At 41.1% G+C, this 15,909-nt stretch overlaps 1 protein-coding gene across 1 annotated transcript; it reads right to left on the bottom strand.

Moving 5' to 3' along the window:
- Nucleotides 1-1,591: 1,591 nt before the first annotated feature.
- LOC122558875 (beta-microseminoprotein-like) lies at nucleotides 1,592-11,257 on the bottom strand. The gene is made up of 3 exons (XM_043707765.2): nucleotides 11,113-11,257; nucleotides 6,621-6,720; nucleotides 1,592-2,702 (listed from the first exon to the last, which is right to left on the bottom strand). Exons 1-3 carry the CDS (start codon nucleotides 11,201-11,203, stop codon nucleotides 2,582-2,584), a joined length of 312 nt encoding a protein of 103 aa, XP_043563700.1. The 5' UTR covers nucleotides 11,204-11,257; the 3' UTR covers nucleotides 1,592-2,581.
- Between the last annotated feature and the right edge of the window lie 4,652 nt (nucleotides 11,258-15,909).

The raw sequence follows: 15,909 nt of genomic DNA, 5'->3' as shown, positions 1-15,909 counted from the left end.
GATAGTCAACATGGTCTGTTTCTGGGAAATCATGTCTCACAAACTTGATTGAGTTTTTTGAAGAAGTAACAAAGAGAATTGATGAGGGCAGCAGAGTGGTAGACATGACCTATATGGACTTCAGTAAGGTGTTTGAAAAGGTTCCCCATGGGAGACTGGTTAGCAAGGTTAGATCTCATGGAATATAGGGAGAACTAACCATTTGGATACAGAACTGGCTCAAATGTAGAAGACAGAAGGTGGTCGTGTCTGGTTGTTTTTCAGACTGGAGGCCTGTGACCAGTGGAGTGCCACAAGGATTGGTGCTGGGTCCACTATTTTTCATCATTTATATAAATGATTTGGATTTGAGCATAAGGGGTGAGGTTAGTAAGTTTATAGATGTCACCAAAATTGGTGGTATAGTGGACAGTGAAGAAGGTTACCTCAGATTACAACAGGATCTTGATCAGATGGGCCAATGGGCTGAGAAGTGGCAGATGGAGTTTAATTTAGATAAATGCAAGGTGCTGCATTTTGGGAAAGCAAATCTTCGCAGGACTTATACACTTAATGGTAAGGTCCTAGGGAGTGTTGCTGAACAAAGAGACCTTGGAGTGCAGGTTCAAGTTCCTTGAAAGTGGAGTCGCAGGTAGATAGGATAGTGAAGGCGGTGTTTGGTATGCTTTCCTTTATTGGTCCGAATATAGAGTACAGGAGTTGGGAAGTCATGTTGCGGTTGTACAGGACATTGGTTAGGCCACCGTTGGAATATTACGTGCAATTCTGGTCTCCTTCCTATCGGAAAGATGTTGTGAAACTTGAAAGGGTTCAGAAAGGATTTACAAGGATGTTGCCAGGGTTGGAGAATTTGAGCTATAGGGAGAGGTTGAACAGGCTGGGGCTGTTTTCCCTGGAGTGTCAGAGGCTGAGGGGTGACCTTATAGAGGTTTATAAAATCATGAGGGGCATGGATAGGATAAATAGACAGTCTTAATGCTGGGAAGGGGGAGTCTAGAACGAGAGGGCATAGTTTAGGGTTAGAGGGGAAAGATATAAAAGAGACCTAAGGGGCAACTTTTTCACACAGAGGGTGGTATGTGTATGGAATGACCTGTCCGAAGAAGTGGTGGAGACTGGTACAATTACAACATTTAAAAGGCAGCTGGATGGGTATATGAATAGGAAGGGTTTGGGCCGGGTGCTGAGACTAGATTGGGTTGGGATCTCTGTTGGGTATGGATAAGTTGGGCCGAATGGTCTGTTTCTGTGCTATACATATCTATGACTCTAATACTTGTAAATAACCATCTGTAAGCTTACTTTGCAAGTAAACTAATATTTCATGTCCATCCTGGTGCATAATTAAGTTATTGGATCTCATTGAATGACAATAGAACCTTAGCTGCTGTCCATAGATTTTTGAAAGGTGATTAAAACTCTGAAGCAATTTAGCACAGAAAAAGAAATTAGCTCTTAGCACATTCAAGACATCCCTTACCACTTCACAACTAATATTATTTCAAATGCTGTAACTTGTGTAGAAAAACAAGGTCTATCACAATCATCCAAATACTGTAATAATGAGAATTGTCTGATGTTGACTGAAGGATCTCAGTAATTTTGAAAGTTTTATTAAAAAATAATCTCTTTATTAAATATTTTTCTAAATTTCACTCACCCTTTAGGAGTTTGTCACAGTTCCCAAACAAAGATAAATGGTATAAATACATAAATGTAAAACAGATTATAATACAGAACTAGTCTATTTAAGGATGAAAACAGTTGAGAAACATCTGATTACTGGAAACATGGAAACCAAAATAAATTTTTCTTTGTGATCTAGCAGCCTGGAATGAAGTTTTTTTGGTTTTGAAATGTTTTAAAATTCAATTTAAATTTTTAATCCAAAATTAGATCTACCAACATACCATGACTATTGAATTATCTTGGTTCAGCACAAGCCATTCCCCTAATGTGAAAAGGGAGTTCCAGAAAAGGGTTATTTCAATACTTAAAAGCAACCTGCTACAAATCAACTGTGACATTAGATTATGTAGGAGACGCTGTCCACATTTTGTTAACATAAGTTTGCATTTAATGTTGCATTTTATATTGTTTCGTCTAATAAGTTTGTTAATTATCACCAAAGTTGTAAAGTATCTTTGTGCCAATCCCCAAGGATATTTGGTGGAGTTGCATTTAAAGTGTTCTATTATGTTCAAAAGGTTTGAAGTTCTTAAAACTTCTTTGGCTCATTCAAACACTTTTGTAAACAAACTTGGCGACAATAATAATAACAGGACTTCAGTTAGTTAAAATTAACTTTGTTCTTGAGGCAAATTAAATTCAGGCACAGTCAGAAGAAATAATCAGAACTACTTGGTCTGTTTCCAGATGTCTTTCAAAACAATAGTTGAATATTCATATTAATATCAGCTGTACAATGCAGTCACTTATGCTTGTCAACATGAACATGAAAGCTTTTTTTTAAAGCTTGATTCAAGAAAGAACCTGGTATTTGTTTTTAAAAAAAAAAAACAACTAGTGTGTCATCAAGGATGAAGATGAGAGGAAGAATCATTCCATGAAGTGATTAGGTTCAGCCAACCCAGCTGTAAGCATAGCACTCTCTTTCTGGATCAGAGCGATACACAATCCGGTAACCACAATCCATATATATAGGTTTACATTTCTTAGGCCATGATGTTGGTCTCATTGGTCTGCACAAGAGATAAAAACAATCTGTTTAAACGAATCCTCAAATTATGTAACCCAAGTCGCAATAAGTCATCAGCTTGGCAATAGACTCAAAACAATTGCTTGATGTTTGAGAAGTTCACTAAATCAAAAGAGATTGATTCTATCAGTTTGCTATCAATCCCTAACAACCAACTAGCTTTACACCATCTGATTTAACCAAACAGAGTGGTTATGAAGGTGAATGAAGTTGAGTTTATGGCAAGTATCTTGAAGGCAAATGTGCAAAGTCAGTTTCTGTAAATCTCTTCAATGGTTGATTTTTACATTTAAACAGTCCTAAACAGTGTTTCTTCCTGTTTGAACATATGTACTGGGGCAAATATAAAAAAGGTCAACAGTGCCTAAAGATATTGAGAGAGTGTGAGTGACACACACACAAAAACAGACTTTTCATAGCCTACTCTTATAGGCAACTTTGAATATTGAAAGTCCTTTCTGGAGTTAAAAAGGATCACTGGCTGGGACAGCATTTATTGCCCAATCATAAAGTCATAGAGATGTACAGCATGGAAACAGACCCTTTGGTCCAACTCATCCATACCGACCAGCTATCCTAACCTAATCTAGTCCCACTTGCCAGCACTTGGTCCATATCCCCCAAAACTCTTCCTATTCACATACCCATTCAGATGCCTCCACCACTTCCTCTGGCCTCTCATTCCATACACGCACAACCCTCTGCATGGGAAAGGTACCCCAAAAGGCACTTTCTTTATCTTTCCCCTCTCATCCTAAATGTATGCCCTCTAGTTCTGGATTCCCTAAACCCAAGGGAAAAACTCTCTGCTTATCCTATCAATGACCCTCATGATTTTATAAACCTCGATAAGATCACCACTCAGCCTGACACTCCATGGAAAACAGGCCCAGCCAATTCAATCTCTCCCTATAGCTCAATTCCTCCAACCCTGGCATTATCCTTGTAAATTTTCTGAACTCCTTCAAGTTTCACAACATCCGTCCAATAGGAAGGAGACCAGAATTGCACTCAATATTCCAAAAGTGGCCTAACCAATATCCTGTACAGCCACAACATGACCTCCCAATTCCTGTATTAAATACTCTGACTACTAAAGGAAAGCATACCAAATACCTTCTTCACTATCTTATCTACCTGCAACTCCATTTTCAAGCAGTTATAGAACATAGAACAGGCCCTTCGGCCCACGATGTTGTGCCGAACATTTGTCCTAGCTTAAGCAGCCATCCATGTACCTAACCAATTGCCGCTTAAAGGTCACCAAAGATTCTGACTCTATCACTCCCACAGGCAGCGCATTCCATGCCCCCACCACTCTCTGGGTAAAGAACCCACCCCTCACATCTCCCCTATACCTTCCATCCTTCACCTTAAATTTATGTCCCCTTGTAACACTCTGTTGCACCCGGGGAAAAAACGTTTCTGACTGTCTACTCTATCTATTCCTGATCATCTTATAAACCTCTATCAAGTCACCCCTCATCCTTCGCCGTTCCAACGGGAAAAGGCCTAGCACTCTCAACCTATCCTCGTACGACCTATTCTCCATTCCAGACAACATCCTGGTAAATCTTCTCTGCACCCTCTCCAAAGCTTCCACATCTTTCCTAAAAGTGAGGCAACCAGAACTGCACACAGTACTCCAACTGTGGCCTAACCAAAGTCCTGTACAGCTGTAACATCACTTCACGACTCTTGAATTCAATCCCTCTGCTAATAAACGCTAATAAACCATAGGCCTTCTTACAAGCTCTATCCACCTGAGTGGCAACTTTCAAAGATCTATGAACATAGACCCCGAGATCCCTCTGTTCCTCCACCTCACTAAGAACCCTACCGTTAACCCTGTATTCCGCATTCTTATTTGTCTTTCCAAAATGGACAACCTCACACTTGGCAGGGTTGAACTCCATCTGCCACTCCTCAGCCCAGATCTGCATCATATCTAAGTCCCTTTGCAGCCGACAACAGCCACCCTCACTATCCACAACTCCACCAATCTTCGTATCATCTGCAAATTTACTGACCCACCCTTCGACTCCCTCATCCAAGTCATTAATAAAAATTACAAACAGCAGAGGACTCAGAACTGATCCCTGCGGAACTCCACTTGTAACTGGGCTCCAGGCTGAATATTTACCATCTACCACCACTCTGCCTTCGACCGGTTAGCCAGTTCTCTATCCAATTGGCCAAATTTCCCTCTATCCTATGCCTCCTGACTTTCCGCATAAGCCTACCATGAGGAACCTTATCAAATGCCTTACTAAAATCCATGTATACTACATCCACTGCTCTACCCTCATCCACATGCTTGGTCACCTCCTCAAAGAATTCAATAAGACTTGTAAGGCAAGACCTACCCTTCACAAATCCGTGCTGGCTGTCCCTAATCAAGCAGTGTCTTTCCAGATACTCTCAAATCCTATCCCTCAGTACCCTTTCCATTACTTTGCCTACCACCGAAGTAAGACTAACTGGCCTGTAATTCCCGGAGTTATCCCTGTTCCCTTTTTTTGAACAGGGGCACAACATTTGCCACTCTCCAGTCCCCTGGTACCACCCCAGTTGACAGTCAAGACGAAAAGATCATTGCCAATGGTACTGCAATTTCCTCTCTTGCTTCCCACATAATCCTAGGATATATCCTGTCAGGCCCAGGGGACTTGTCTATCCTCAAGTTGTTCAAAATGTCCAACACATCTTCCTTCCTAACAAGTATCTCCTCTAGCTTACCAGTCCGTTCCATACTCTCCTCTTCAACAATACGGTCCCTCCCGTTCGTAAATACTGAAGAAAAGTTATGAAACTGCACTCCAAGGTCTGTTTGTTCAGAAACACTCCCTAGGACCTCACCATTAAGTGTACAAGTCCTGCTAAGCTTTGCTTTTCCAAAATGCAGCACCTCGCTTTTATCTAAATTAAACTCCATCTGCCACTCCTCAGCCCATTGGCCCATCTAATCAATTTGGCCCTTGCTGCCCAAGGAGAATGCTGGTAATCTGTAATTTAATTGTATATACACTGGGTACTTCAGATGGTAGTCATTCAAAAGCAAAATATTTCAAATTTCCAGCATCTGCAGTAAGAACAAAACAGGGCTGGAAGAATTCAGACATCTGTGTAGAGAATAAGTTAGATTAAGAATTCAGATTAATGACCTTTTGTGGGATGAGCCAGCAAAACAAAAGGGTTTTATTCTCTAAAACGGCATTACCAAAACATTTGGGATTTTACAACAGACAACTTCATGGTAATTTTGAACTGTTTAAAAATAATTGCCAAAATTCTCAAAATTACTGGACCATTAATTAGCCTCTATGCTAATAAACCTCATTTGAGATATAAAGTAATAGCAGCAGCATGGTGGCTCAGGACTGAGCATTGCTGACTCGCAGCATCAGGGACCCAGGTTCAATTCCGCCCTTTGGTGACTGTCTGCTTACACAATCTCCCCATGTCTGCGTGGGTTTCCTCCCAAAGTTCGAAGATGTGTGGGTTACGTGGATCAGCCACAGGAAATGCAGGGTTACAGGGATAGGGTGGAACTAGGTGAGATGTTCTTCAGACACTCTGTGGATTTGATGGGCCAAATGGCCTGCTTCGACACTGTGTGGATTCTATGAAGCAAAATTTAAACTTGATAATAATTAGCTTAATTCTACACTGCAATTGTAGTGCACTAGCAATACTGGACATGACTGCGAGATGCTGAACTCAGCTTACAATGGGACAATTTGTAGAATTTTGTCAATTAAATTTAAATTTGAGAAAAATCATTTGGAAAAGAAACTTATTAATCTTAAAAGTTTTAGGATTAAATAAGAAGCAGCTGGTATGTTTGAAAATGGAAATAGCAAAAGGTTAACAATTGTCAGCTATTTAAAGTTATACTCACGTGACACAGTAGTAACCTCCCTCTGCACAGTAACACTTGTCACAACCTCTTTGAAACTTTTGACCAGGTTTGAAAATTTTGTCCTTGTATTTGCATTTTCCTGCAAGTAGAGCAAATGGACATTAAAATTGAGGTTTTGGTCAATCCAATGGCTTTGAACAGGAATTAACATGGGATAAATTACACAGCACTGTCTTTATTTTCAGGCTTGCTGATTTCACACTACTAACTGACTAGAAGCCAAAGAGTGACAAATGTTATGGGGCAGCGTTTGCCAAGTTTTCTCCATACATATGGTTTGTTCCTGGGTCATCAGTCTGCAAAATTTTGATTTTAGTCCTTTCCATTAGAAAAATGGAGCCAAATGTTTTTTCCTTCCTTGGATCACTATTCGCATTTCTAATTTAGATGAGAGTTCAGCTAGTTCTACACTAATAGAACACATGGTTTAGATTGGTGACAAAGCCAATATTTTTTCTAAAAACATGATTAATTGATATTTGAACACATTATTTGAAGTGTACTGTAAGTGCAATTTCGACAGCTTGAAAATTTGATAGCATCCCTCAATCTTTTCTCTCATGATGAAGTAATAGAGCAGTCACGGTGTGTTGACCCATAACACGGGGAACGTCCGTTGGAATATTCAAGGATGGGGTTATAATCATCAAGCGCTCAATTTTTTTAACTCTTACATTTGAAGAAGTTGAATGAACAATGTTCCAACATTTGAAGTGAGATTGTATTACTGAATTTAGGTGTGTTGTTTCAGCTGTGGAACACTTGCTAGTCAGTCAGGCATAGGAAATTCACATGCAACATTAAGCATGGCTGTTAGAAACCATGTTATTTAGTACAATAGTTTCCCCCTCTCCCCCCCCCAAAAGAAAACTACCTGACCTTGTGTAATGATAATTTCGTACAGGCGCCCCAACACTGTGGGAGTTGGATGCCTTTAATCTGTGTAAACAGTGATCTCAAGTAATGGGAGTTGACACCAGTATAAACATGGAATAAATGGCTCCATGTGGCACACAATGGTAGTATACCTACCTCTTGCCCAGCGGTTTCAAGTCCCACTTTCCATGGAGTTTAGAACAATAAAAGTAGAGCAGTCTCAGCCCCCCCTGTAAGCAGTAGAAATGAACCACCAGTCTGAATTGCGACTCGCTGCCCCTTCCACATTAATTGGATTTCCACCATGTCCCATGTCAAAGACTGTAGTGCTGCAAATATACAGCTGATCAGGCAGCATCCGAGGAGCAGGAGAATCGACATTTCGAGCATAAGCCCTTCAACAGGAATGGGGGGTGGCCCAAGGAGCCTGAGAGATAAATGGGAGGGGGGTGGGGTTGACAGGGGAAGGTAGATGGGAATGTGATATGTAGATGAAGGTGGGAGGTCGGAGTGGACGGTGGGGCGGATAGGTAGAAAGGAAGATGGACAGGTAGGACAGGTCAAGAAGCCGGTGGCAAGTTAGGAGGCTGGATCTGGGATAAGGTGGGGGGTGGGGAAACTGGTGAAATCTATCATATCCCGTCCACTCCCACACAATGTGTTGGTTTGCCTGATGAGGCAAAGCAAGTTTTTTTTATTCCAACACATGTAGTTCCACAGAGTGGGAAGAAATATCCGTAGAAACTATAAAATGCTGGAAAGAGCACATGCCACTTTTTCAGGCTGCACTGACTTGTCAGCTGACAATGGAATTTCAGTATTTGATTTAATTTAGAATTTTAAAAATTAAACATTTGCAACAGCATCTTTTTCGAAGTCAATCCGGGCATTCCCCAACAGGAAACACTGGATGAATCAGGACATACAGAACCTGCTAAAAACCAGGTGTGATGCTTTCAGATCAGGAGACCCACTCAACACAAGCATTCCAAGTATGACCTTTGCAGAGTCATTAAGACAGCCAAGGACCAGCACCGATCAAACTAGAGACCCAGAGAGACATCCAACGACTATGGCAAGGACTGAAAGACATCACAGGTGTTCTAAAAAGAGACAATGCGAGATAGCAGACGATGGCATCCCTCCCAGATCATTTTCAACGCCTTCTATGCTCACTTTGAGCAGAACTTCGGTGGAGAGGTAACACCTATTCCGACAAGTCCTGATGAATCTATCCCAAGAGTCACTGTATCAGAGGTCAAATCAGTTTTCCTTCATGTGAATCCAAGGAAAGCAATGGGACCAGACTGAGTACCAGGCCATGCACAGATCAACTGGCAGAGGTCTTTTCGGACACCTTCAACCTCTCCCTGCAGCAGGCCACTGTCCCTGCCTCTTTCAACAAGGCCAACATCATTCCTGTGCCTAAGGCGGCTCATGTAGTATGTCTCAATGACTACCGCCCAGTGACCCAGTGGTGGTCATGAAGTGCTTTGAAAGACTGGTATTAATCAACTCCAGCCTCCCCATTACTCCTGATCCACTCCAATTTACCTATTGGACCAATAGATCCACGTCAGATGCTATATCACTTGCCCTTCACTCCTCCCTAGAACATCTTGACACCAACAACAGCTACATAAGAATCCTACTCGTTGACAATTCAGCCTTCAACACTTATCCCCTCGAGACTGATTACTAAACTGAGTGATTTTGGACCAAGCCCCACTCTCTGCAACTGGATCCTCAGTTTCCTGACCCACAGGCCACAATCAGTGAAGATTGGGAACAATATTTCATCCTCACTAACACTCAACACTGGAGTTCCCCTCCCCCCCCAGGTGTGCGTACTCAGCCCCCTACTGTACTCACTGTATACTCATGACTGCATCACCAAATACCATTTACAAGTTCACTGATGACACCACCCTAGTCGGTCGAATCTCAAATGGTGATGAAAAACTACAGAAGGGAGGTGGAACACCTGGAAAAGTGATGCACTGAGAACAACCTAGCTCTCAATGCCAGCAAAACCAAGGAACTCATCATTGACTGGATGGAGCAGGATGTTACTCATGCCCCCCTACACATTAACAGCACAGAGGTGGAACGTGTGGAGTGTGTCAAGCTCCTGGTAGTGGTTATTCACAAGATTTCTTGGACTCTTCATGTGGATGCACTGGTTACAAAGGCCCAACAATGTCTCTTCTTCCTCAGGCAGTGAGGAAATTTGGCATGATGGCAAATACCCTTGCCAACCTTTATAGGTGCACCAGCATTCTGTCTGGATGTATCGCTACCTGGTATGGCAACTGTACCATTCAAGATCGGAGACGGTTACAGAGTGGTAAACTTGGCCTGGACAATCACAAAGGCCAACCTCCCATCTGTAGAATCTACCGGGCCCGCTGTCAAGGAAAGGCTGCCAGCATTCTCAAAGATCCATCCCACCCTGGCAATGTTTTTCTACAACCTCTGCCATTGGTGAGAAGGTACAGAAGCCTGAACACACACTAGCCAGTTTCAAAACAGTTTTTACCCTACTGTTAGAATACTCAATGGACTCTCAAAGTCTTAACATTCGCCTGTATCTGTTTTGTTTTTGCCGCTGGTTACCTATTATTTACTACCTACGCTACTTAACTCTTGATCTGCCCGTATTGCTCACAAGACAAAGCTTTTCACTGTGCCTCAGTACTCGTGACAATAAATTGAATCGAAAGGACTTGCACCGAATATTAATCTTGACTAAAGTGTAGACATTTTCTGCACATAGGTGTTCACTGTGCAGAACGTTTCTCCGAGCATACTAATGATCGAACTTAAAACGTGTAATAAAAAAAACAGAATTTGCTGCTAGACTCAGCAGGTCTGGCAGTATCTGTGGAGGGAAAGGCAGAGTTCATATTTTGAGTCCGGTATGATTCTTGTTCAGAACACCCAGAAGTTCTATTTGCTTAAAACAAGCTTTAACATACAACTGCCCCAGCTCCTGTAGGTTTCGTAGCATAAAAGCAAAAAACACTCCAATTTAAAGAAAAACAATGCTGGAAAACAAACCTGCATAATCTGTAGAGAGAGAGAGAAACAGAGTTAACGTTTCGAGTCTGGTTTGACTGTTCAGTACCAATTCTTAAAAATTAAAAACTGTTTCGGTCTCCACAGATTTTGCCTGACCTGCCTAGTTTCTCCAGCGTTTTTTAACTAAAAATTTCAGATCTCCAGCATCCCCAACACCAAGCCTGCAGGATCAACATTGGGCCACCCGGCGGCTAAACGTTCTGATGCATCGTTACAACTGAGAAAATAATAGCCCTTCCAAACTTGTTCCCACTCTACCGGTTCAGCACCTTCCAAATTCTTCCTACTTTTCTGCAACCCCAAGTGAACCCGACACTGTCCATTTTCCCTCTCTTCACTTCTGAAGAACGGTCACTGGAGTCGAAAAATTAACTTTTTTTTTCCCCTCTCTCCACAGATGCTAAATTTCTCTGCAGCAATTGCTGATTTTTTTTTTTGCTACCGTCCTGTTGCACCGGCTGCAGTTAAGAGAGGGCAGCCATCTGTAGGAGGGAAACTCTCTTTTATTGCTTACCCAGTCCCTGATAGACCGCTGCCTCGGACACCCAGAGCAGGATCAAGCTGAGGCAGAGCGCTGCGAGACGCCAAGAGCAGCCGGGGACCATGGCGAACAGAGAGCTCCACAGCCCACTCACAGCGAGCCCCACACCGCCTGGTCTTATATACTCGCAGCCAGCACAAACCACTTGCTTCCGTGCGTTGTTTCTTGGCCGCTCTGACGCTCGCTGAGCCCCGCAGCTATCTGCCCCTCCCCTCCTCTGACACCCACCTCGGTAAATATTGATTCAGTCGGCGCGCCAGGAATCTCCAACATTTCCTCCTGGAGCCAGAAGCCTCGCCACCCCCAGAGTAACAAACTCAGAGCCCTTCCCTGTATCAGAAACAGCAAGTGGAATCCTAGAATAAGACCCAAAAACAAAACTGGAACTGTGTACTTAAGTAGTAGTGAACTGTTGTTTTACAGATTGGAAGAAAGTCTAAGGGATAGTTCTCTGGGAGTCAGCAATAGGCCCACTACTTGATTTATATTAACGACCGAACACAATTAGGAAGATATGCTGGACACATTGAGGACAGGTTAATTGACAGAAAAAACACAAGCGCAAACAGCTTGGCCCCTATTCTTAAATTCTTACGATTTTTAAACAATTTGAGCTACATAAGAACAATTGCTTTGACCGTGAACATATTCTGATCTACCGCACTTTTATGATTGGCATTATTTCTCCTGATTATCACTTGGGAGTAGTCTCGTTCTCAAGATTTCTTCCAGCTTCTAGCACAGCCCAATTCCAGTTTATCCAATCTGTTTTGATGAATAATTCAAATCCTTAAATTCAATCCATACAAAATCAGATTTTAGACTTTGTTAGATTTGGATTCTACCTATTCAAAAGAAATTTCTTCATTAAAGCTTGTTTTCATCTTGGTGGACTATTTAAAAGCGTTTAACCACATTATGTGGTTGCTTCCATTTGCTGAGTAGCATTCAAGATGGCTTTTGTTTAGAATAAATTAAGCCATTTAGAATTGGATATCCAAACTTAAAAGGAGTTGCCTGACAGGGGATTCAGAATCTCTTCAGTTCAGGCACTGACTCTGAGCTGGCTGATCACAGCCAGTGTACTATGCACATGTAAATAAAAGATGACTTGATGATGAGATTAGTTAGTGGGTTAGTTCATAAGTAAACAAAGTAAATTTGACAACTAAAGAATTCTATTAAGTACTTTTCAATTGGATTGGCATATGTTCATTTTTACCTGCCTTAGTACTCAGCATCATGAAAAAGAAAGAGGTGCCCTTTGCTTTCTTTCACTGGTATTTGATTGTCCCCAGATTAATCTTTTTAGCATCAATTAACTGCAAATCATTACCTTGTAAAATTGGTTGTGTGAATTACGTTGACTGAATTTTCAGCACATTCATCTTGTGTTTGATTTGTGGCTATTCTGTGTTCTTTCCCCCCCCCCTTCTTTTGTATATTCCTTTGTTGTTGGAATAATATGTAGCATTTATTTATGATTTTCAGATAATTAAGAGACAATCACATTGTGTGGATTTGGTGTCATACGTAGGGCAAATACCTTCCATCAAGGAAATTAGTGTTCCAGATATTAGAAGAACACAACAGTTCTCATAACTTTTAGATGGAAAAACAAATTAGCAGTATTGTGATTTGAATGCACAACTTTTGACCTAAATCCCCAGCATCACAAACAGTAGACTAGGACAAACACCCCAAGATAAATAATCTAAGTTCCAGGTACAATGCAAAGTTCTCAGTTATAATTGCTGTATTCATGTCTCAACCTTGAAGTTTCTTTTCAAAATAATGATATTAGTAACTTGAAAAACCACCATCTGTATTTGGGTCCATTTTGAGTGTATGACTCAGTCACTTAGATGAGGATCTTAGAGACCGGCACAGTAATTTGGTGTTTCACTGGGTAGTGGGGAAAGGGAGAGGGATTAGCATTTGGGATGTGCAACACCATGCTGGATGTCACTGAGAAGTCATTCTATTAAGAAGTTGTCTATTTTATTACAGTTATGGAGCTTCACAGCATGGAAACAGACCCTTCAGTCCAATTTGTCCATGCTGACAGGATATCCTAGATTAATCTTGTCCCATTTGCCAGCATTTGGCCCATATCCCTCCAAACCCTTCCTATTCATTTGCCCATCCAGATGCCTTTTAAATGTATTTGTACCAGCCTAATCCTCTAGCAGCTCATGCCATACACACCACCACCCCCGTCTGAAAAAGCTTCCCCTTAGGTCCATTTTATATCTTACCCCTTTAACTTCACCCCAGGAAAAAGACCTTGGATGTTCACCCTATCCATGCCACTCATGATTTTATAAACCTCAATAAGGTCACTCCTCAGCCTCTGATGCTCCTAGGAAAACAGCTCCAGCCTATTCAGCCTCTCCCTATAGCTCAAACGCTCCAACCCTGACAACATCCTAATAAACTTTTTCTGAACCCTTTCAAGTCTCACAACATCCTTCCTATGGATAGAAGGCTGTCTCGGATGAAGGGACAGACTATTGTAGCCAAATAATCTTATAAAAACATATAATATCCAAGTAGGAGTAAACCATTCAGCCCTTCGAGCCTGCTCTGCCATTCTATAGGAGCACGGGTGATCATCCTATTCCTGCTTTCTCCCCATATCCTTTAATTCTTTTTACTGTTAAGAACTATATCAACATCTTCAATATGTCTTCAATATTTTGGTCTCTGCAGTTTCCTGTGGCAGAGAATTCCACGGGCTCACCACTCTCTGAATGAAGAAATTTCTTTTCATCTCTGCTGTAAAAAGCCTTATCCTTAAACTGTGATCCCTGGTTCTGGACTCCTCCCCCCCCCTTTTATATCTACCCTATCTAATCCTGTTAGAATTTTATAGGTTTCTATGAGATCTCTACCTGCATTCTTCTGACCTCCAGTGAATATTGTCCTTACTGATCCACTCTCTTCCTACATATTAGTCCCACTATCCCAAGAATCAGTCTGGTAAACCATCTTAGTATTCCATCAATGTCCAGAACATCCTCCTCTGATAAGGAAACCAAAACCGCACGTAATACTCCGGGTCTTACCAATGCCCTGTACAGGTGCAGCAACATACAAGGGTAGGTAGGAAAGCAAATTTTGAAGATGATACAAAGAATCTGAAAAGGAATATGGTAGTATGAGGGAGAGGGCAAAAAAAAATGCCAGGGGAAAATGAGAAAAACAGAGTATTACATAAAGGAGGAGAGATTGCAGAATGCTGCAGTATAGAAGGATCTGGATGTTCTTGTAAATTAATTACACAAAGTTCGTAAGTAATTAGGCAGCCTCATAATTTTTTTTAATACAAAGGCATTAGAGTATAAAAGGTAGGGAATTCTTGGTACTATTAAACAATGCATTGGTAAGACTGCACCTAGAGAACTTCGTAAAATTTTGATCTCCTTACATAAGGAGGGATATATTTGCATCCCAAACAACTCACAGGAGGCTCACCACGCTGCTGTCAGGGATGAAAGGATTTTTTTGAGGAAAGATTGAGCCGCTTGGACCAATACTTATTAAAGTTTCAATGAATGTCAGGTGATAATATTGAAGCAGACAAGATTCTGAAGGGCTTCACAGAATAAATGCTGAAAGGATGTTTCACCCTTGTGAGGCAATCTGGAACTGAAGACACATCCAAAAAAAGGGGTTTCCCATTTAAGACAGATATAAGAAAATTAATTCTCAAGTTGGGGGCTGTCAGTCTTTGGAATTCTCTTCCACATGTGACACTGAACAGTAAAATATTGGATATATTCAAGGTTGGATTTGAGTTTTGATCTATGAGGGAGTTGAGAGATATTGGGAACAGAGAAGGTAAAGTTAAGACCATAATCAGGAATTGTCTTATCAAATGGCCTACTCCTGCTCATACTTCTTATGATCTTAACAGAATCGATACCCCTTTTACAGATTTTGATAATTCCTTTAAGAATGTTACAATGTCAAGGAGTTAATTGGCTCATAGCTCTTCCTCTCTCTGTGTATTACTGATTTACTGTCTCTAATTGCTTGTATTATTGGTATTGGCCCTTCATATCCATTGTGGCACAGTTCTTTTATGTTAATGGGCTTTTCGAAGGATTCCCAGTGGTAAACTGGAAACAGATGAGAGTGGACTTCTGGCTGATTCATCTGGAACAAACACGGTTTGTCTCAATCACAGCTGCCAACAATTTATTCAGCATCTCCGGGATTTCCCATAGTGGATTCCATCGTTAAGGTTGATTATTGACTGTGAAAGAAAATGGACCAAGTGACATGAATTTGGACCTCATCAGTTTAACTTTGACCTCTTGTCTTCCAGTCACAATTTAATTTGAAGTTGTGTTGCAGATTTATGTTTCTACATTATTTACCATTTTGCATATCTCTGTGACACTCTATACTCCTTTAAATGCTGATGGTTGTGGGTTATTAGGCCAACTAATTTGAATTGTGTCATGAAATATTTTTTGCCCTTTCCTTGAATGTCTGTACAGAGCCGCTTGAATTGCTATAGAATCATAATATCACTATAACACAGAAAGTGACCATTCAGCCATTCAAATCTTTGCTCGAAGAATATTTTGCATTCCATTCCATTGCTCTACCTTAACGCTCTCAGTTTAGGTCCCTCAAGTCTTCATCCAATTTCCTTTCAAAAAACATTGTCTTCATTTCCATCACACATGTAGGCTTAAGTCCCTAGAGACAAGATCATAAAATATGTTTGAAGGAGGAAGTATAAAGATTAGAAAGATA

This window comes from Chiloscyllium plagiosum, unplaced genomic scaffold (genome assembly GCF_037043375.1).
Source record: "Chiloscyllium plagiosum isolate Xiang-an unplaced genomic scaffold, Cpla_swu_hap1 HiC_scaffold_14, whole genome shotgun sequence".
In the NCBI taxonomy this organism is placed as follows: Eukaryota; Metazoa; Chordata; class Chondrichthyes; order Orectolobiformes; family Hemiscylliidae; genus Chiloscyllium; species Chiloscyllium plagiosum.
Note: the sequence above shows the minus strand (reverse complement) of the source record. Positions and strands in the feature narration are given on the sequence as shown.

Bases quoted from the DNA above. Each gene is read 5' to 3' on its own strand.
- LOC122558875 (XM_043707765.2), bottom strand. From the start codon at position 11,203: ATGGTCCCCGGCTGCTCTTGGCGTCTCGCAGCGCTCTGCCTCAGCTTG. The intron at 6,721-11,112 runs GTAAGCAATAAA...CTCTACTTGCAG, and splicing joins AGCGGTCTATCAGGGACTGG to GAAAATGCAAATACAAGGAC. The intron at 2,703-6,620 runs GTGAGTATAACT...TCTCTTGTGCAG, and splicing joins GGAGGTTACTACTGTGTCAC to ACCAATGAGACCAACATCAT.